Genomic DNA, 17,845 nt, shown 5'->3' with positions numbered 1-17,845 from the left:
GGTAATTGTCATAGATTGTTCTCTGATAGTGGATCATTTGAACAAGTACTTTTCTAGAAATTGCTGCTTATTAAAATATATAAACGAAAAATTTAATTAGCATGGAAAGGGCAATCATCCCCAAACAACTGAGTCCGTAAATCTAAATCTAATTCCATCATCATCATCTCAGAGCCATCTACTGCATGGGCTACTTGCCTTCAACAGCACTCAGGTATGAGACTTGAGAGCGGAAGTTCAGGTAAAGATTGAGTTTTCGAGGATATTTCGCTTAGAAAAAACGAAACTTTTTTTTTTTTTTTTTTTGATGTGGAGTTCAGAACCAGCGTAGTAACAACTACAGGAAGCATTCCCTGGTATTTTTATACTAACTTTAACTGCTAAGGCAATTGCTACGGGGAAGCAATAGTCAATAGTTGCAAAAAACCTAAGGACGGGTTGAAGGAGCACCGGATTCCTCTTTTTCTTCAAAGGGCTGTTAAACTCGAGACAGGGACGTTAGGCCACAACAGAAAGCTATTTTGTACTCTAACGGTTTTAGAAAGATATAAAAATGAGAAGTTTTAACCCCAGAACTTCCTGCGAGCCTGGGGCGCGCCGAGAGAAGGCGCGCGCTGCCTGGGAACGCCCCCAGCGCCGCCCTCGCCCGGGGACTCGCCGCGGTGACGCGCTCAGGAGCCGGGAAGCGGGCGCGGGGCAGTGCGGCTGGGTTAATTGCCCAGAGAGTGAACCTCTCGCTGGGGCGCCCGGCGGATACTCCGGGGCTGGCAGGTGCGTGGCAAGTGCACCTGGCAGGCGATGGCGCCCGGCGCGAGCGCCCCGGGTTAGTGCCGGCGAGGTTACTGGGCCCCGGCGCGCAGGCCGGTCTTCCTCCCAGATCTTGGCGTGTGCCCGGGTCCGTGCAGGCAGCAATGGGGCTCCTGCGGCTGCTCGTCCTGGTTGTGCTGGCGTCGGAACGCAGTATGATGACTGGAGGAGCTGAGACGGTCGGGAACTCTAGCAAGGGTAAGATCGGGTGCCTCACCGATGCTACACAAAGTTACTTTTGCATTTCTTGCAAGATTAGAATCCGCCCTGGGGCTTTCTACCTAGCGAGAAAGGTGGTTCTTGGGATGTTAGCGCCGGGCTGTGAGTTCATACTGGCACCAGTAGACCAGAGTCCTTCCTCCAGTAGAAACTCCCATTGCTAATAAGAAGGCCTTCCTGTCAATCCCCTAAATAGACGGGGGGGGGGAAAGGGAAGAGATAACACACTCTCTTTTTCAGACGTTATTATCTCCTGTTGGGAGCAGCCATCTTTGTGGTTTTAACACATTAAAACGCCCCTTTGCTCCCTAGTGGCCTACCTCTGCTTCTGGATTGCGAAGCTTGGAGAGGTATGCAGACTTTATGATTGATGGCCCTCCAAGCTGCATTGGTTTTGCACTCCAAAATCTGGATGCTTTTCAAATTGGTGATGTCCTGCGGAGTTTGGGGGAAAATGACCCCAGAATGGAACTTTAGATCGTAGGTCATGTGCTTGGAGAAATGCGTTTTAGAAACAGCTCATGCTTTGTTAATATAAAATGTAAAAAGCACTAATTGTACCAGGCTGATAATCATGTGCGTTTCCTTGAAATTAGGCACATTCTGGGTTTTGTTTCCAGCTTAAGAGACAAGATGCAGTTCTGAAACGTATTTTCTGAATAATGTGATTGTGTTCCTTCATGCTTATCTCTGAAAAGCCCTTGTGCAAACTGAATCCTAGTATCTTTGCATAGACCTAAGGCCAAAGCTGAAAAGGGCAATTATTATTTGCAGAAAAATGTGGTTTATAATAGGGTATGTTCACTGGATGCTGCATGTGCCAGGTGCTTTTCATATACAGCCCTTTAATCCTCACAAGCCCACAGATAATTATTGTCCTCACCTGGCACAGGTGAAGCCCAAGACACTCATTACACAAATGAACAGCTAGTAGGGGCACAGGTAGGATTTAAACCTAGTTGTGTGTCCCACTGCAAATTTCATTGTCCTCCCACTTCAACAAAGCCACCTTCCAATGAAATATCTTGTGTTTTATATTTAATTTTTCAGTGATTCCTCATCCCTCAAAATAGACTAATAAGGAAGGTAGAGGAGGTACTATCTCCATTTTAACAGGTAAGGAAGTTGAGAGATTGTGGTTGATCTATGATAGCCCTTGAGTCAGGGAGACTGGTATCCAGACCTTTTTATTCTAGTTTGGTGCTTTAGTATTTAATATCTAGAAATTTTTACATAAAAGTTGAGAAATAGAGCCGGGAGCAGTAATGCACACCTGTAATCCCAGCAGCTTGGGAGGCTAAGGCAGGAGGATTGAGAGTTCAAAGCCAGCCTCAGCAATTTAGTGAGACCCTGTCTCTAAATAAAATCTAAAAAATGGGTGGGAGATGTATTTCAGTGATTAGACACCCTAGGTTCAATCTCTGGTACCTCCCCCACCAAAAAAAAAAAAAAAAAAAAAAAAAAAGTTGAGAAATAGGAGTAATGATTTGAGAAATTAGTAATTTTTCAGATACTTTTATTTTGCACCTTTTTGATTACCACAGTGATATTTCCTCAAGAATGTTGTTATATTGAGGTATTCTAATGGAACAAACTGAGGGAACTGAGCAACTGCTGCTGTTTAGGAGGATTTATCCATCTCGAGTAGGATGAGCTGACTCACATAACTTGAGTGGCTGGGATACTGAATTAACCTTGGAAGGTGGCTGATGGAGTTCCTAGAATGTCTGAGGAAGGTGCTTTCTCTGATCAGCTGGGCATTAAAGGTGATTTGTCCATTTAATTAGTGTCTTCTCTTGGAGTCCCATGTCTCTGTGACCCTTAACATATTTCATTATTGTTTTAGATTCATATCTGGTAACTCATGGAATTACATAGTCATTAGAGTTGATGGGGTGTCATGTGGGCCCTCTGTGCTTTGGATGATGCTTTAAGGCAGCAGGTCATTTGTGCTGTGAGTTGCAAGTGATTGGTTCCTTTCACAAGTGTGTAAGAAGTTTTATGTTCATCGTTGTGTTTCCTTTTAACTTTTGGAACTGATAACAATTTAGAAGATGATGAAAATGAGCTATTTGGAGAGGCATTTCAACAGCAGCCAACTCGAGTAACTGAACCACCTTTGTTTTTAACGTGTGTTGGAAGAGAATTAACAAGAGCAAGATTTGACAGATCCCTCCCAGAATTTGGTTGTTGTGTTAAAGCACAAACAATGGAAGGAAATCTGAGGTAGATTTTAGTAAAATAGTAGAAAGGAAGAGCTGGAAAATTTTAAGGTAGCAAGATAAGGATCTGATTGGCAAAGAAAGGAAGAGATTAGGATTGGGCAGCTCTTCTGGGAATGGAATTACTGGAAGGAAAAAGTGACTCTGAACAAGAATGAAAGATGAATGTGAAAAATAGAAAAAAAAGTTCCTTTCTATTCCAATGTTAAAAAAATATTTTTGGCAGAAAAAACAGAACCACTTCTTTGTAGAAGAAAACTCCATTATAAGTGCACCATCTTGATGTTGGCCCTTTGCTCTGTAATGTCATTTGATGTGCTCTCTTTTTTCCTCCCACTCCCTAAATCATGAGGTTTAATTATGTCTCATAAAATGCTTCCGATGAATCCTTTTCCAGATGGCTTAGAGGTAAAGTTAAGTTCCTGTTAACTTCTGCAAGATATAATTTGGTATATGTCTTCTTTTGCTAGGTCTTTTTTTGTGAGTGGAAATTAAATGCCATTTCTGTCAGGCTGTGCTGTAAAAATTGTTTTGGCTTTCAGTAAAATTTTTCTTTTCTTTTCTTTTTTTTTTTTTTTTTTTTGGTTGTGCTGGGGCTCAAATCCATGTCCTCATGCATGTCAGGCAAGAGCTTTACCACTGATCCCCAGCCTGACTTTCAGTATCTTTCATTGTTATCTGATAGAAGTCTCTTTCTCAACTTGATGCTTATAATGTGCTGAGCATTTCTGTGACAGTCCTATGTGTTTATCACCTTCCCATTAGTTTATTTTTTGGCTAATCCAAGACTGCCTAGAAGCTAATGATGCTTTATTGTATAGGATTGAATAGTTTAAAATCATTTTTCCCATTTGTTTGATACTTTTAGCAACCAACTGATGTATACAGTGTAGACACCTCCACTTTACCATAAGAGAACAGAAGCCCAGAGGAAGTAAATTACTTGCCTGAGGTCACATAGTTCACTTATCATTGAACAAACATTTACTGTCTATGCCAGGCACTGGAACATCAAATATGACAAAGCCCTGAACAGCCAGGAGTGAAACCGCAAGTAGTTTGGTTAAAATGCAGTCTTCTATAAAAAATTATGAAATGTCCATTGAATAGCCAAGGTAACACTGTCAAAGTATTTTTATACTGAAGTTAAAGATAAGGAGAAAATGTGTTTATCCTTCCCTTATTCATTATTGTGTTTGTAGTTCTCAAACCTTGCTGAACATTAGAATCACCCAGAGAACTTTTAAATAGGCATATTGTTAGAGAACTAGAAATTGAAATTTAAAAGAAAAAGTGAATTTGCAGAAGCACCAGGAAATATTGAGTATTTAGGAATAATTATACTAGGATAAGTAGAGACCTCTGCAGAGAAAACCATACAACATTCCTGAGATAAATTAAGAAACTAAGGAGAGGAATATCTCCAATTCATAGATTAAGAAATTTTACTTCTTAGCTGGGCATGGTGGCACATGCTTATAATCCTAGTGACTGAGAAGTCTGATGCAGGAACATTGTAAGTTCAAGGCCAACCTTAGCAATATATCTAGGCCCTAAGCAACTTAGTGAGACCGTTTCAAAATTAAAAAGGGCAGATAATATAGCTCCATGGTTAAGTATCCCTGGGTTCAATCCCTGGTACCAAAAAAAAAATTATGTCTTAAAGATATCACTTCTCCCCAAATTATAGTGTGATATTATTATTATTTTTTTTGATGGATATTGATAAACTGATTTCTAAATTTATATGGAAATGAGAAGGGCTATAAAATAGTCAAGAGTTTTGAAGAGGAAGGACAAATTTTGGATAGAAATTAAAACGAAATAATAAAGGAGTCAGGACGGACAGGTAAACCCAGTGGAGAATCCAGAGACATGTTTGTCCATTTGACTTACATGAAAGTGGGACTGCAGAGCAGTAGGGAGAGGTTGGTGTTGTTACTAAAGGTTGTTATTTCAAGTGTATGTACATGGAAAAATGAACCTTGCTTCCTAAGCTGTACATAAAAATCAATGTTAGGATGATTTGAGACCTAGATGTGAAAGGTAAAACAAACTTCCAGAAATTAACGTGGGAAATGTTTCACGATCTTGGAATACGTTGACAAAGATTTCTTTAAAATGACACAAGAAGGACTAATCACAAATGAAAAACTTGAGAAATCAGACTTTGTTAAAATTAAAACCTCCATTAATTTAAAGGTAACAAGAGAGGGAAAAGACAGACTACAAAAGTACAAGATGATGTTTGCAACACTAATCTGACAGGATTCTCATATGAGTGACTATTAAAGAACCCCTACAATTTAAGAACAAATAAGTGTTTTCTTCCCCAATACTGGGGATCGAACCTAGGAATGCTCTACCACATCCTCAGCTCTTTATTTTTTGAGGCGGGATCTCACTAAGTTGCTTAGGCTGGTCTTGAACTTGGAACCCTCCTGCTTCTGCCTCCCGAGTTGCTTGGATTACAGTTATGCACCCCAGCACCTGACCAAACGATTCAGTTTTAAAAATGGACAAAAGATGAACAGACTGTCAAAAAAGACTACCCATGTAGCCAATAAGCAAATTAAATGTGGTTAAAAAAAAAATCACTAGTGATTATGGAACCCAGGGCTGAGAATTGAACCCAGGCCCTCTGGCGTGTTAAGCATGAGCTCTACCACTGAGCTGCATCCCCAGCCCTGGAAATAACAGATAACCACTATACATCCAGCAGGCAACTGATGATACCAAGTTTGGGGAGACTGTTAGACAACTGGAATACTTCCCCACACATTGACAGGCGAGTTCATTGGCAAAACCATGTTGGATAATGCTTTCTATTGGATCTGAATGTAAGAATACCTATTACCTGGTAATTCTGATGGGATCCATTGAAGAGAATTATGTATATACATGCACCAAAAGATATATGGAGGGCTGGGGCTGTGGCTCAGTGGTAGAGTGTTTGCTGGGCTTGACCCCCAGGCACCACATAAAGTACATAAACAAAATAAAGGTATTGTGTCCATCTATAACTCAAAATAGTTTTTAAAAAGTTATATGGAAAATATTTGGAGTTGTTTATAATAACTCTGAACTAGACATAATCTAAATGTTTATTTTTTTAAGGTTCTAGATATTAAACCCAGAGTCCTAGGGCATGTTAGGCAAGTGCTCTACTACTGAACTGTACCCCCATTCCCTCCCAAATATTTATTAACAGATACATTGTGGTGTATTAATTTCATGAAATGTACAACAATAGTAATTATGATGACTTATAGCCCCTAGAATGAATCTTACAAATAAAATATTGATTTTTAAAAAGCCAGACATACAGTGGCACTTGCCTATAATCCCAATGACTACAATGGCTAAAACAAGAGGATTGTAAGTTTGTGGCCAGTCGCTGCAATGTAGCAAGACTTGGTCTTAAAAGGCTGAGGGTGTAGCTCAGGGATAGAGCACCCCTGGGTTCAATTCCCAGTATATTAAAAAAGCTAGACACAAAAGAATTCATGTGTAAATTTCATTTAATTCCCAAAACCAGATCCTAGTGTTTGGTGTTTAATCATGGTTTCTTCTAGGGGAGGAAAGAAGATGTAGTGATTGGCAGGGGCCACAGAGGACCACCAAGATACTGGAATGACGGTTCTTGACTTGGGTGATGGTTTAATGAATGTGTTAATTTTAGGGATTTCTCTGCATTGTATTTTAATAAATATATATATATATATATTTTAAATTGATAGTTAGACCCTATCCCCAGGTATTTTGATTTAACTGGCTGGAAAAGATCGCAGACAGCAGTATTTTTTTTTTTTTTTTAAACTACCTCCAGAATATTGTAATACACAACCAGCATATATTATAACTTGTTTATATTAAGAACATATCATGATCACTATAGAAAAATTGAAAACTAAGGAAATGTGTAAAGAAAAAAATAATAGTTTAAGAGATACTTGTTCTTAATACTTAACCTATTTTTTCAAGTGACTAGGTTTTAAATAATACATAGTGTCCCTCCCTTTTATTATCTGGTTTCTGCCTGGTTCATGCTAGTCATGTGGGGGATGGCTACTAGTGAAGCATCATCCTGCTGTAACTTTCTGGAGACCCAGGAAGTGATGAAACTTAAACTGTTCTGAAATGCCAGGTGTACTTCTTGAAGAAGAAATTGAAAGGAGACCTCAGCTTAATTTTCTGGTTCTGATCGTTATGTATTCTCATGTGGGCTAGGTACTGGGGATTGAACTCAGGGGTACAGGGATACTCAACCACTGAGTCACATCCCCAACCCTATTTTGTATTTTATTTAGAGACAGGTTCTCACTGAGTTGCTTAGTGCCTCATGATTGCTAAAGCTGGCTTTGAATGCAAGATCCTCCTGCCTTAGCCTCTGAGATGATGGGATTACAGGTGTGTGCCACCAGGTCCCTCCTATTTTTTATTTTGAGACAAGATCTCACTAAATTGCTGACTTTGAACTTGAGATCTTCTAGCCTCAGCCTCCCCAGCTGTTGGAATAATAGGCATGCACCATTGTACCCAGTTAGGCTGTTTGTTTTCATTTCTGAATTTCTATGATTAGAATAAGTCTTAGATACAATTTAACCGCTTAAGATCAAAGGCCATCTGTTACAGGAGAAATCTCACATGAGCTGATTGCCTGACCCACATGCTTGCTAGTACACACTGACACAAATAGAACTATTTTATCTCTTATTTGTACAAGAGTAACAGCCTTTAGGTTCATCACTAGGAGATTGGTTGGATAATTATGGTACATTTCCAAAATAAAATACTAAATAACTTTAAAAATGATACAACTAGAATAATCAATGTTGAAATGGAAAGGTATTAAGACTTATTAAATAACCTATGCTGAACATCTCTTTTTCCCCCCACATATGTGGAAATGCACATGCTGATATCTGCCTAAGCCCTAAGATAACCCTCCATATCTGTAGGTTCTGCATCCATGGATTCAATTACCAATGATTTTCCATTTTCTTTAAAAAAAAAAATTGTGCCTGTACTAAAATGTGCAGACTTTTCTTGTCATTTCCTAGCAATACAGTATAACAACTATTTATATAATATTCACATTGTATTAGGTTTATAAGCAGTCCACAGATGATTTAAAGTATATAGGAAGATGTGCATTGGTTATATGCAAACTATACCATTTTTTTTTATAAGGGATTGAGCATGCACAGATTTTGGTATACTTTAGGGTTTTGGACTCTTCCTTTGTGGATGCTGAGGAACAGTTGTATACCAAACTAATAGTGATGATTTATGCACAATGTATTGTATTTTGTACCTTTTAAAAATAAAGACTATATAGTATCTAAAAAATATTATGTTTTAAGGGAAAAACAAATGATAGGTTTGTTTATTATGTGTCTCCCCCACCCCCTGCATTGAACCCAGGCATGTTTTAAGAATTTAAAATGTAAGGAGGAGATTTAGGGGAGTTAGGAGGTATGGGAAAGGGGTAGAGAAATATGAAATGGATTTGACAAAATTACACTACGTGTATGTATAAATATACCACAGTGAATTTCACCTTTGTTTATCTATAATGCACTAATTAAAAATAGATAAATAAGTAGAAGGAAGACCAGTGGAGTAGAAGAAGGGAAATAGGGGGAGGAAGGAGGGGAGAAAAAGAGGAGGCCCCCTGGGATTGAAATAGAACAAATTAAATTCCATGCATATTTGATTATGTCAAAATGTACCCAACTATTATGTTTAACTACAATGTACTAATAAAAGCATTGAAAATTCTAAAGGAAAAAAAATAATTTAAAATGTGAACTCAGGGTAGATCTTGTACTTTGAGTGCCATCGAGGATGGAGGCTTGTTTTCTAATCATTAAATTCCTTTGGCTAACTCATGATCACTATAGAAACAAGGAAACATGTAAAGCAAAGTAACTTAACATACCTGCTTTTGATACCCCTGTTTATTTTGTCAAGTCACAAGTTGTCTAATAATATTTTTAAATTTCCATGATCCTGTGTTTCTTTACCATCTTTCTGAGGTTTTTCTAATTCTGAGTAGTGATTCATGCTTACCTCTAGGTGATAGGATAAAGAAAGGTCAGGAAGCCAGGCTGGTGGTGCACGCCTGTAATCCTAGGGACTCAGTAGGCCTGAGGCAGGATGATCGAGAGTTCAAAACCAGTCTTAGCAAAAGCGAGGCGCTAAGCAACTCAGTGAGACCCTATCTCTAAATAAAATACAGAATAGGGCTGGGGATGTGGCTTAGTGGTGGAGTGTCCCTGAGTTCGATCCCTGGTACCACCCCTCACCTGCCTCCCCCAAAAAAAAGTTTTGGAAAATTTACTACTAAGACTTCATTACTGACAATGTCAATCTGTTCCAGGGCTTTTAAGGCTATGTACTGTTCTGGTTCAAGGTTCATGTTTTGGGAGATAGACATTCTAAAATATGTCGAAGGGCAAATTTAAGTTCTAATGACAGAAGTCTTTGATAACCTTTTAAAGTTGCTTCTATCAGTTTTGTTTACAATGCCTAACAGCCAGAGGGACTATTTCACAAGTACTTCATGAATATTTGCCAAATGGGGAAAGGAGAAAAAAAAGGGAAAACCCAAAAATGAAACAAGAAAGGATAGGATGGTAGATGAACTTCAGGCTTCAGCCCGTAAAAAGATGGAGATCCAGTTAATTCCTAGGAAAACAGACTGATAACTGTTTTAGTCTGACAGAACAGAATGGGTATTTTTAAGACTTAGAAGATGGATGATAGATGGGACCAAAATTAAAGTACAAAACAGACAATTTTAGTGCCACTTACTGAGATGCATTTAGTTTTATGTGTAGTTTTGTTTCCTAAGAAAATAATCATGATTATGGAAAGGCCTGGAAAATTATAAAAATGTTTTTCCTGTTTCCCTTTAATTAAAACAAAACTACAAACTCATTATATGTCCCAGATGTCCCTAGCCAAATTTTCCTAGCTCTTCCCTAAAGTTTTACCTCTATTCCAGTTGGAGTTTGGTATACATAAAATATTCTTTCTGGTTATGTAAATAGGAGAAAATATGCCATCTCCATCTGTCATGGCTACAACTATTAATTTTTCTCTGAACTTTGAGAAATTAAATCATAAACACAAATACCTTTTTCCTATCAATTTTTATAAAAACATTAAGTCATGAAGGTAATAGCACAACAGGGTTTGGGGGAAATTTATAGACTAATCATTTTTCTAGTCTTAGCATCATTTGTACACGTCATCAACTCCTTTTCATCTGTATTAAACTTAAAATCTTTTCCCACTTACTTTTAGATGTGAACCCCCAGGACTGGTAATGTAATGCTTGGGAACTCTTTTGCTATTTATGCAGGTACATACTGACTAGAGGGTGGGGCTGTTGTGGCAATCCAGGGCCACACATAAGTAAAAGCAACCTAATTTAGTGGGTTTCTTGAGAATTAGATTGGAAAAAGAACTGGTGTGCTGCCAAGAGAGGACCACGGACAGAATGAGTGAGTTAACTACCCAGACAATAGGGGCAGGTCGACAGACGGGAAAGGTCTGGATGAGGTGTTGGGAAACTATCTTTGTTAAAACCTGTCTCTTGTTTTAACTGTGGGCTTGATCCTTGTGCAAATGATCAAAAAGTTCCCTTTCCTGAATGCCTGAGGTTCATGATTGTCTGTTGTAGGTACTCAAGGAACATTTTTGTCAACATTGATGGTACTTGCTTTTGCAAGTTAATTTTACAGACCCCATTTGATAGATGAGGAGATTGAAACTTACAACAATTCAGTAACTACCCTAAAATATCACAGTTACAACCTCTGACATTAAACTGATGCCCTATTTCTCTCAGAATTCACTAGACTGTACTCTTTAATAGCACATTCGTGATAGCACATCTCATGAACCTCAAGAGAATTGTTTATCCTTAAATTTGGAGATACTGTTCCAAAGACAGTTGTTGTTTTTCTACCAGATGGAAAATTTTTTGGGGTCTTGGTGGCCATCCTCAGCACTTAATATTGTTCACACACACCCCCCATACTGAGGATTGAACCCAGGACAGTCAATCACTGAGCCACATCCCTAACCCTTTTTTATATTTTATTTTGAGGCAGAGTCTCACTAAGTTGCTTAGGGCCTCGCTAAATTGAGGTGTTGACTTTGACCTTGGTATCCTCCTGCCTCAGCCTCCCGAGCTCTGGGATTCAGGTGTATACCACCACACCTAGCCGTTCATCTCTTTTGAAATACCTTTCATCCATTCTAGTTTTCTGCTCCATCATTTCCTAGCTGAATGACCTCATGTGGACTGCTCTGCTTTCCATCCTTCCTTCCTCTCTCTCCTGGTGCTGATGAACATAGGGCCTTGCACATGCTAGGCAAGAGCTCTACCATGGAGCCACATCCCCAGACCCTTCTTTACCTTTAAAGCTTCATTGTCCTTATCAATGACATCTAGGCCACAATATTTACCACAAGGAGTTTTTCTGAGTGTTAAGTTAGCTTTCTACATTAGTTTTGAATGTTATGTCTACAAATTGAAATTTGAGATAGTGTATTATAATGAAAAGTTTCTCCCATTGTAGGTTTTCTCGAATTTTCAGTGGGGAAATTTAGATACTTCGAGCTCAACAGGCCCTTTCCAGAGGAAGCTATTTTGCGTCATATTTCAAGTAATGTGACTTTCCTTATTTTCCAAATACACTCACAGTATCGGAATACAACACTTTCTTTTTCTCAGGTATGTAAAAAGAATTATTTCAGCAAAAAATCATTCGTGTATATTTAGGTCTTACATGTAGTATAAGTATTAAAATTTGATGTCTCTTTATGTTTATGTCTTTTGTCTTAAAAAGATTGTGTTTGAGTTGTCAGGTTAATAATTGAGAGCAGCAGACGTTAGTACCTCACCTTTTTTTGTTGTCGTTGTTTTGATTCCGAGGATTAAACCTAGGGATGCTTTACCCCTGAGCCACATCCCCAGCCATTTAAAAAAAATTTTTTACTTTGAGGCAGATTTTCACTAAATTGCTGAGGCTGGCCTCAGTTTGTGATCCTCCTGCCTCATCCTCCCATGTCACTGGGATTAGGCCCAGCTTCTTAGGCCTCTTCTCAGCGTGGGGGCCTCTGATTTAGAGCTGGAGAGCTGTATCATGGGCGAAGGGCCCTGTGCATGATGTCTCTTCTCTGCACTTAACTTTTTCTCATTTCACTTTCTCACTCTTATGGGCTCTTAATAATATTTCTGATAATATATTTTAATGTGTTTCCCTTATCGTTTAGCTATTTATTATAGTTTACTGAGAACCCTATATGATCAGCTTTATCTTTTGGAGTTTTTCAGGTAAACAAATGATTTTTTTTTTTTTTTTTTTTTTTTTTTTTTGGTACTGGAGATTGAACCCAGGGGCATTAACCACTGAGCCACATCCCTTACCCTTTTTGAAAAAAAAATTTATTTTGAGGCAGGGTCTTGCTTGCTAAGTTGCTGAGGTTGGCTTTGAACCAAATGAAGGAATTCTAACACCTGGTTCATCTAGCCCTGCTTTACACATCCAGCAGGGTTAAGAACTCTACTGTAGATGTCATCACTAACCCCTTAAGCTAAACATCAGCTTTGGAAAGTTTTTAAATGCCTTGGATTAACTTAAGCTGTTGAGGATCAGTCATTTATGGTGATCTTTTTTTTTTTTTTTTTTTTTTTTTACAAATTATTTCCATTTAGTCTACATGAGTCCTTAGACTAATGAATGAATTTTGCCGTGTGAAGTGATACTTTTTATTTATTCTAAGCCTGTCTTATGATGTTCTGGAATTTGGTTAACAAACTTGTCTCAACCCAGTGCATATGCAGTTTTATAGTCATTGGTAATACTGTTTTTCCTACTAAATATTTTGTATTTTTTTATTTCTGCCTTTCTGTCCCTTCCATGAAAGTTTTGAAATTGTAGGGGGTGGGTAATAGGGAGAGGATAGTTATTACACTAGAAATAGAGGAGTTGGGTCAAACAAAAAGAGGAAGAAATAATTTAATTGTAAGGGATTCTAGTATCCTAACCTATACATTGATTCCCCCGCCCCCGTGTTCTTTGCAACCAGAGTAGAAAGAAAGTATGTTAAATTTCATAGCTGTGTGTTAAGTAAGAAACACATCAATTCATCAAGGGAGACTTAAGTTTTTTTGGCACTAATTCAGAAGAAAATTTCCTGTTTATGTTCTTATAAAGGACGCATAGTAATTAAGACACATAAATGATTTTTTTCTTTTTTAAAAAAAATTAGTGGACAAATAATGTGATTTCCTTAATGGTACCACAGCAAAGATACTATTTATTTATTTTAACTAAGTTTAAATTTATTTTGACTGATAAATAAACCCTAGCAATCATACATATTTATGGGGTGCCCTGTGGTTTTTTGATACATGTATACATTGAGTAATGTTTAAACCAGGTTAAACATACCTCCTCAAACATCTATCTTTTCTTCATGGTGAAAATATTCAAACTCCTTTTAGCTTTTGGAAACAGTACTTTATCATTACCTGTACTCATTCTTTTGGGCAGTAGTACACCAGAACTTGCTCTTATCTAACTATAACTTAGTTCCCACTATCAACTTCTCCCCATCTACTCTCCCCAGCCTCTGGTAACCACCATTCTCCTCTCAACTTGTGTGAGACCAACTTGTTGAGATTCTGTATGTGAGTGATCATACGGTATTATCTTTCTGTGCCTTGCTAATTTCACAGAACATAATGATCTGCAGTTCCCATGTTGTCACAAATGATAGGATTCTTTTGATAACAAAGACAATAAGAGAGAGACTGGGAAAGGCATTTAAGTTTACCGAATGCTTTCTATGTGCTAAGCCTGTGTTTCTTAAGCTCCGGAAGCCAGGGACTGCTTGTTCATGAACTCTCTCCCAGAGAAACACATTTTCTTGGGGGCCTCTGGCCCCTGGTTAGGAACACCTGTTTGGTTTTCCATATCGTTAATTTTCACACAGCTCAATGAAGTAGTTATAATACCTGTTCCTACATTTGAGGAAACAGATCTTTGATAAAAAAATGTTGACATAATAAGTGGCAAAGAGGTCAGGATAAACCGCATCTTGGGCATTGATTCCATGTAGAAAAGATTTTAGTTAGAATGGTTTTCATTTCTTGGGCCACTTTTACTTCCACTATTCATACTGCTTAGAAGGTGATGACCCGAACTGCCTGCAACTAGAAATGAGAGGTCTGTGTGAGAGTTGTTTGTTTCTTGTATCCTAGAAACCGTTGGGTTTTTGGGTCATCATGACAGTCAGTTGGTTCTTGGAAGCCATTGAGCCGATAGTTAATTAATATGTGAGTCATTCTTATGTATGCTTGTCAGATTGAATCTGATTCCTTTTTCTCCCCCCCCCCCCGCTTTTTTTAATTTTAAAAGAGCACTCTGAGTTTGCCTCCTTAATGTTTTATTATTAAAAAAGCATTTTATTATTAAAAAAGATTTCTAAACAGATGGGATTGGGGGATGGGAGAGGGGAGGAGTGTAGGGAAGGATTGGGAAGGGGCACAGGAAACTTTGGAGTCATGCATATACATACATTAATTGTCTTGAATTGATGATGGTTTCACAGGTGTTTGCATGTATCAAAACTTATCAAATAATATACTTCATGTGCAGTTTATAATATGTTAGTTACAAAAAGCTTCTGGGACTTATATTTTTGTCTTGGTAGTCTCAGTACTTAGTAAATTTTAACTCAGGTGAATTGAAATGCTTGCAAAATGCACTGTGTAATTCCTGATCAGAGATCTTTGTTATGGAGTGAATATGTCCTCCCCAAATTCATATGTTAAAATCCTAACCCCTGGTGTCTTGGTATTAGGAAGTGGGGCCTGTGGAAGGTATTAGGTCCTGAGAGCAGAGTCCTCATAAATGGGATTGGTGCCCTTGTACAAGAGGGTCCAGAGAGCTTCCTGCCCCTTCTGCTATGTGAGGAGGCAGCCAGAAGTTGGCAGTTTGCAACCTGGAAGAGTCCTCACCGAACTTAACCGTGCTGACATTCTGATCTCAGACTTCCAGCCTCTGGAACTGTAAGAAATAAGTTTTTGTTCTTTATATACAACCTAATCCATGATGCTTTGTTATAGCAGCCCAAATTGACTAAGACAATAGTGTTTTTTAAAGAATTCTGTGTACAGATGTGATCATGTGAACATAGGGATGAAAAGAATTCCTAAATTATTTAAGAAAGGGCTGGTTTTTTCCACCCATTTTTGTTTCAAGAATATTTGGAATAGGGCCTGCAAACTAGATCAGCTCTATGTGTTTTGTTCAACTCTGTTCATGATGACTTTTTTTCCTAATTGCAGACGATTCTTCCCAATACCTCAGGAACAGGCAATGACAAAGGCCTGGTTTTTATTCTTAAACCAGAGCAGAGTATGTGCACTTGGTATTTGGAGACCACAGATACAGAACCTGTTCAAAATGTGGCCGTTCCACTCTCTTACTCAGAAAGAGGTAACCTGTCTTTGATTCTCTATTACTCTGTGGAATATGGGATGTGTTTGTGAAAATTTAAGGAAAATTATCCTATTATGATTGTTTATTACAAGTGCTATTTCAAGTGCTATTTAATCAGAAATGTTCAAGAGCCCAAGAATTTTTTTTTTGAGAGATTTTTTTTTTAATTGTATACAAATGGGATACATGTTGTTTCTCTATTTGTACATGGAGTCAAGGCATACCATTTGTGTAATCATACGTTTACATAGGACAATGATGTTTGATTCATTATTTTTTTTTCCCTTCCCCCCCACCCCTCCCACCCCTCTTGAGCCCAAGAATTAGCATGACGAATGAAAGCTCAGGTGGTGACAGGGAGAATACATTTAAGGAGCTCTTGGAAAAGCAGAAACAGAAAGGCAAAACACAGAACTTGGCAGTTTGTTAATTCTTCTAAGTTGAGGAAGCAGTGAGCTTAATGTTCTGAAGAAGGAGTGTGGCAGGTGGGTGTGACTGGAACTAGAGTGTGAAGGGCCTTATACAGTGTGAAGTTTGCTTTCTATCCTGAGGTCAGTTCTAAGGAAGCACAGAGTTTTCAGGCAGAGGAATGATGTGGTCCATTTCATCTTGGAACACTAACCCTGGAGCCAGTGTTGGGAGTGGATTGGAGAGGGCACAGTAGAGTCAGGACTCAGTAAAGCTTTGAGGACTCAGAGTGGGAAATGAAGATCAGAACTGAGGCCACAAGATTGGGTGGAGAAGAGGGGCTGGTCTGAAGATGTTTGGAAGGTAGCATTGATAAGACACAATGACCAGTGGTTTTGGATTATTAGAGGGGTACATAGACTTCCTATATGGACAACTTGGAGGTAGTGATGGGAGTTGGCAGAGGAACAGGGTTGTCGTACTGGATGTTTTATGGGGTGGGATGGAATAGATGGCGACTTCAGTTTGAGACACAATGAGTCTCAGATGCTTGTAGGACATACAGATGGCAGTGCATAGTGGACAGTTAAAATATGGACCTGGAGTGGAGGAGTGAAAGCAAAAGAGCTGTTAGGAAGAGCCATGCTGTGAGTGAAATTGTCCAGGCATGTACTTAGAAATCTAGGGGGAAATGGCAGATACTTTACTAGTTTCTACCATTTGTCAGACACCATTTCTGGGGGATATTAACTACTGAGGAATAAGTGCAAGAAAACTACTGAGATGTAGTTTTGAAGGTAGGAGGAGAGCTCAGAGGTACAGCCTTAGTAAGGAGAGGAGAATAGTACTCTGCAGAGGGCTCCAGAGAAGTGACCAGAAGTGTCCATCTGATAGTAATGAAGCATGAGTAGTGGCTTTTAATGGGAGTCATTTTAGTGGCATAGGTAGGAGGGATGAAAACGAGATTACCGTGATTGAGCAGTACAGGTGAGGTGAGGGGATTTAGGTCACTTTTAAAATTTAGGGATAAAGGGAAGGAGAAGAGTGATGGGTAGTAAAGGAGGTAGAATCTGAATGATTATCAGAATCAGGAAAGGAAATGTTATTTTTAATAAAGAGTTATTACCTAGTAAAAAGCTATGGACTCACTGGGCACGGTGGTGCATGTCTGTAATCCCAGTGGTTCAGGAGGCTGAGGCAGGAGGGTCACAAGTTCAAAGCGAGCTGCAGCCACTTAGCAAGGCCCTAAGCAACTTAGTGAGACCCTGTCTCAGAAGGCCTAGGGCTGTGGCCTGGTGGTTAAATGCCCCTGAGTTCAATCCCTGGTACCACAAACAAACAAAAAATCCATAGACTTCAGGCTTCCATTAAGGACAGCGTAATCCCCAACTCCCTCCAAAAAAAGTAGAGCTTCAGGTGGGATGCTTATCATTTTCTTGTAGATATTTGTCAGTGCAGAGAAAGGAGAATATAAAAAAGACAGCTCAAAATTGTAAGGAAGATTCCAGATAATATTGAAGCATAAATGTATACTGTATTCCATCTCAGATCTCACCAGGGGAAGCCCATCACCAGAATTCCAGCAGTTTGTGGAAACCAAGACTCAACTGTGGGAATGAATGGATGAGTGTATGAAGTTGTGATTTAAATCTTTAAATT

General features: G+C 38.7%; 1 protein-coding gene across 4 annotated transcripts in view; it reads left to right on the top strand.

Moving 5' to 3' along the window:
* Window positions 1-653: 653 nt before the first annotated feature.
* Tm7sf3 (transmembrane 7 superfamily member 3) overlaps window positions 654-17,845 on the top strand; it is a 42,392-nt gene continuing 25,200 nt past the window's right edge. The window contains exons 1-5 of one of the 4 annotated variants that reach the window (XM_047549911.1): window positions 957-1,005; window positions 2,077-2,142; window positions 11,846-12,000; window positions 15,138-15,345; window positions 15,625-15,775. In XM_047549911.1, the coding sequence (XP_047405867.1) occupies window positions 15,697-15,775 (79 nt within the window). In that variant the 5' untranslated portion in view covers window positions 957-1,005; window positions 2,077-2,142; window positions 11,846-12,000; window positions 15,138-15,345; window positions 15,625-15,696. Of the gene's footprint in view, window positions 1,006-2,076; window positions 2,143-11,845; window positions 12,001-15,137; window positions 15,346-15,624; window positions 15,776-17,845 lie in introns of all 4 variants that reach the window. The other 3 variants (XM_047549910.1, XM_047549909.1, XM_047549912.1) reach the window with 3 other exon arrangements.

Source organism: Sciurus carolinensis, chromosome 4 (assembly GCF_902686445.1).
Source record: "Sciurus carolinensis chromosome 4, mSciCar1.2, whole genome shotgun sequence".
In the NCBI taxonomy this organism is placed as follows: Eukaryota; Metazoa; Chordata; class Mammalia; order Rodentia; family Sciuridae; genus Sciurus; species Sciurus carolinensis.
This window is presented reverse-complemented; position numbering and strand designations above follow the sequence as displayed.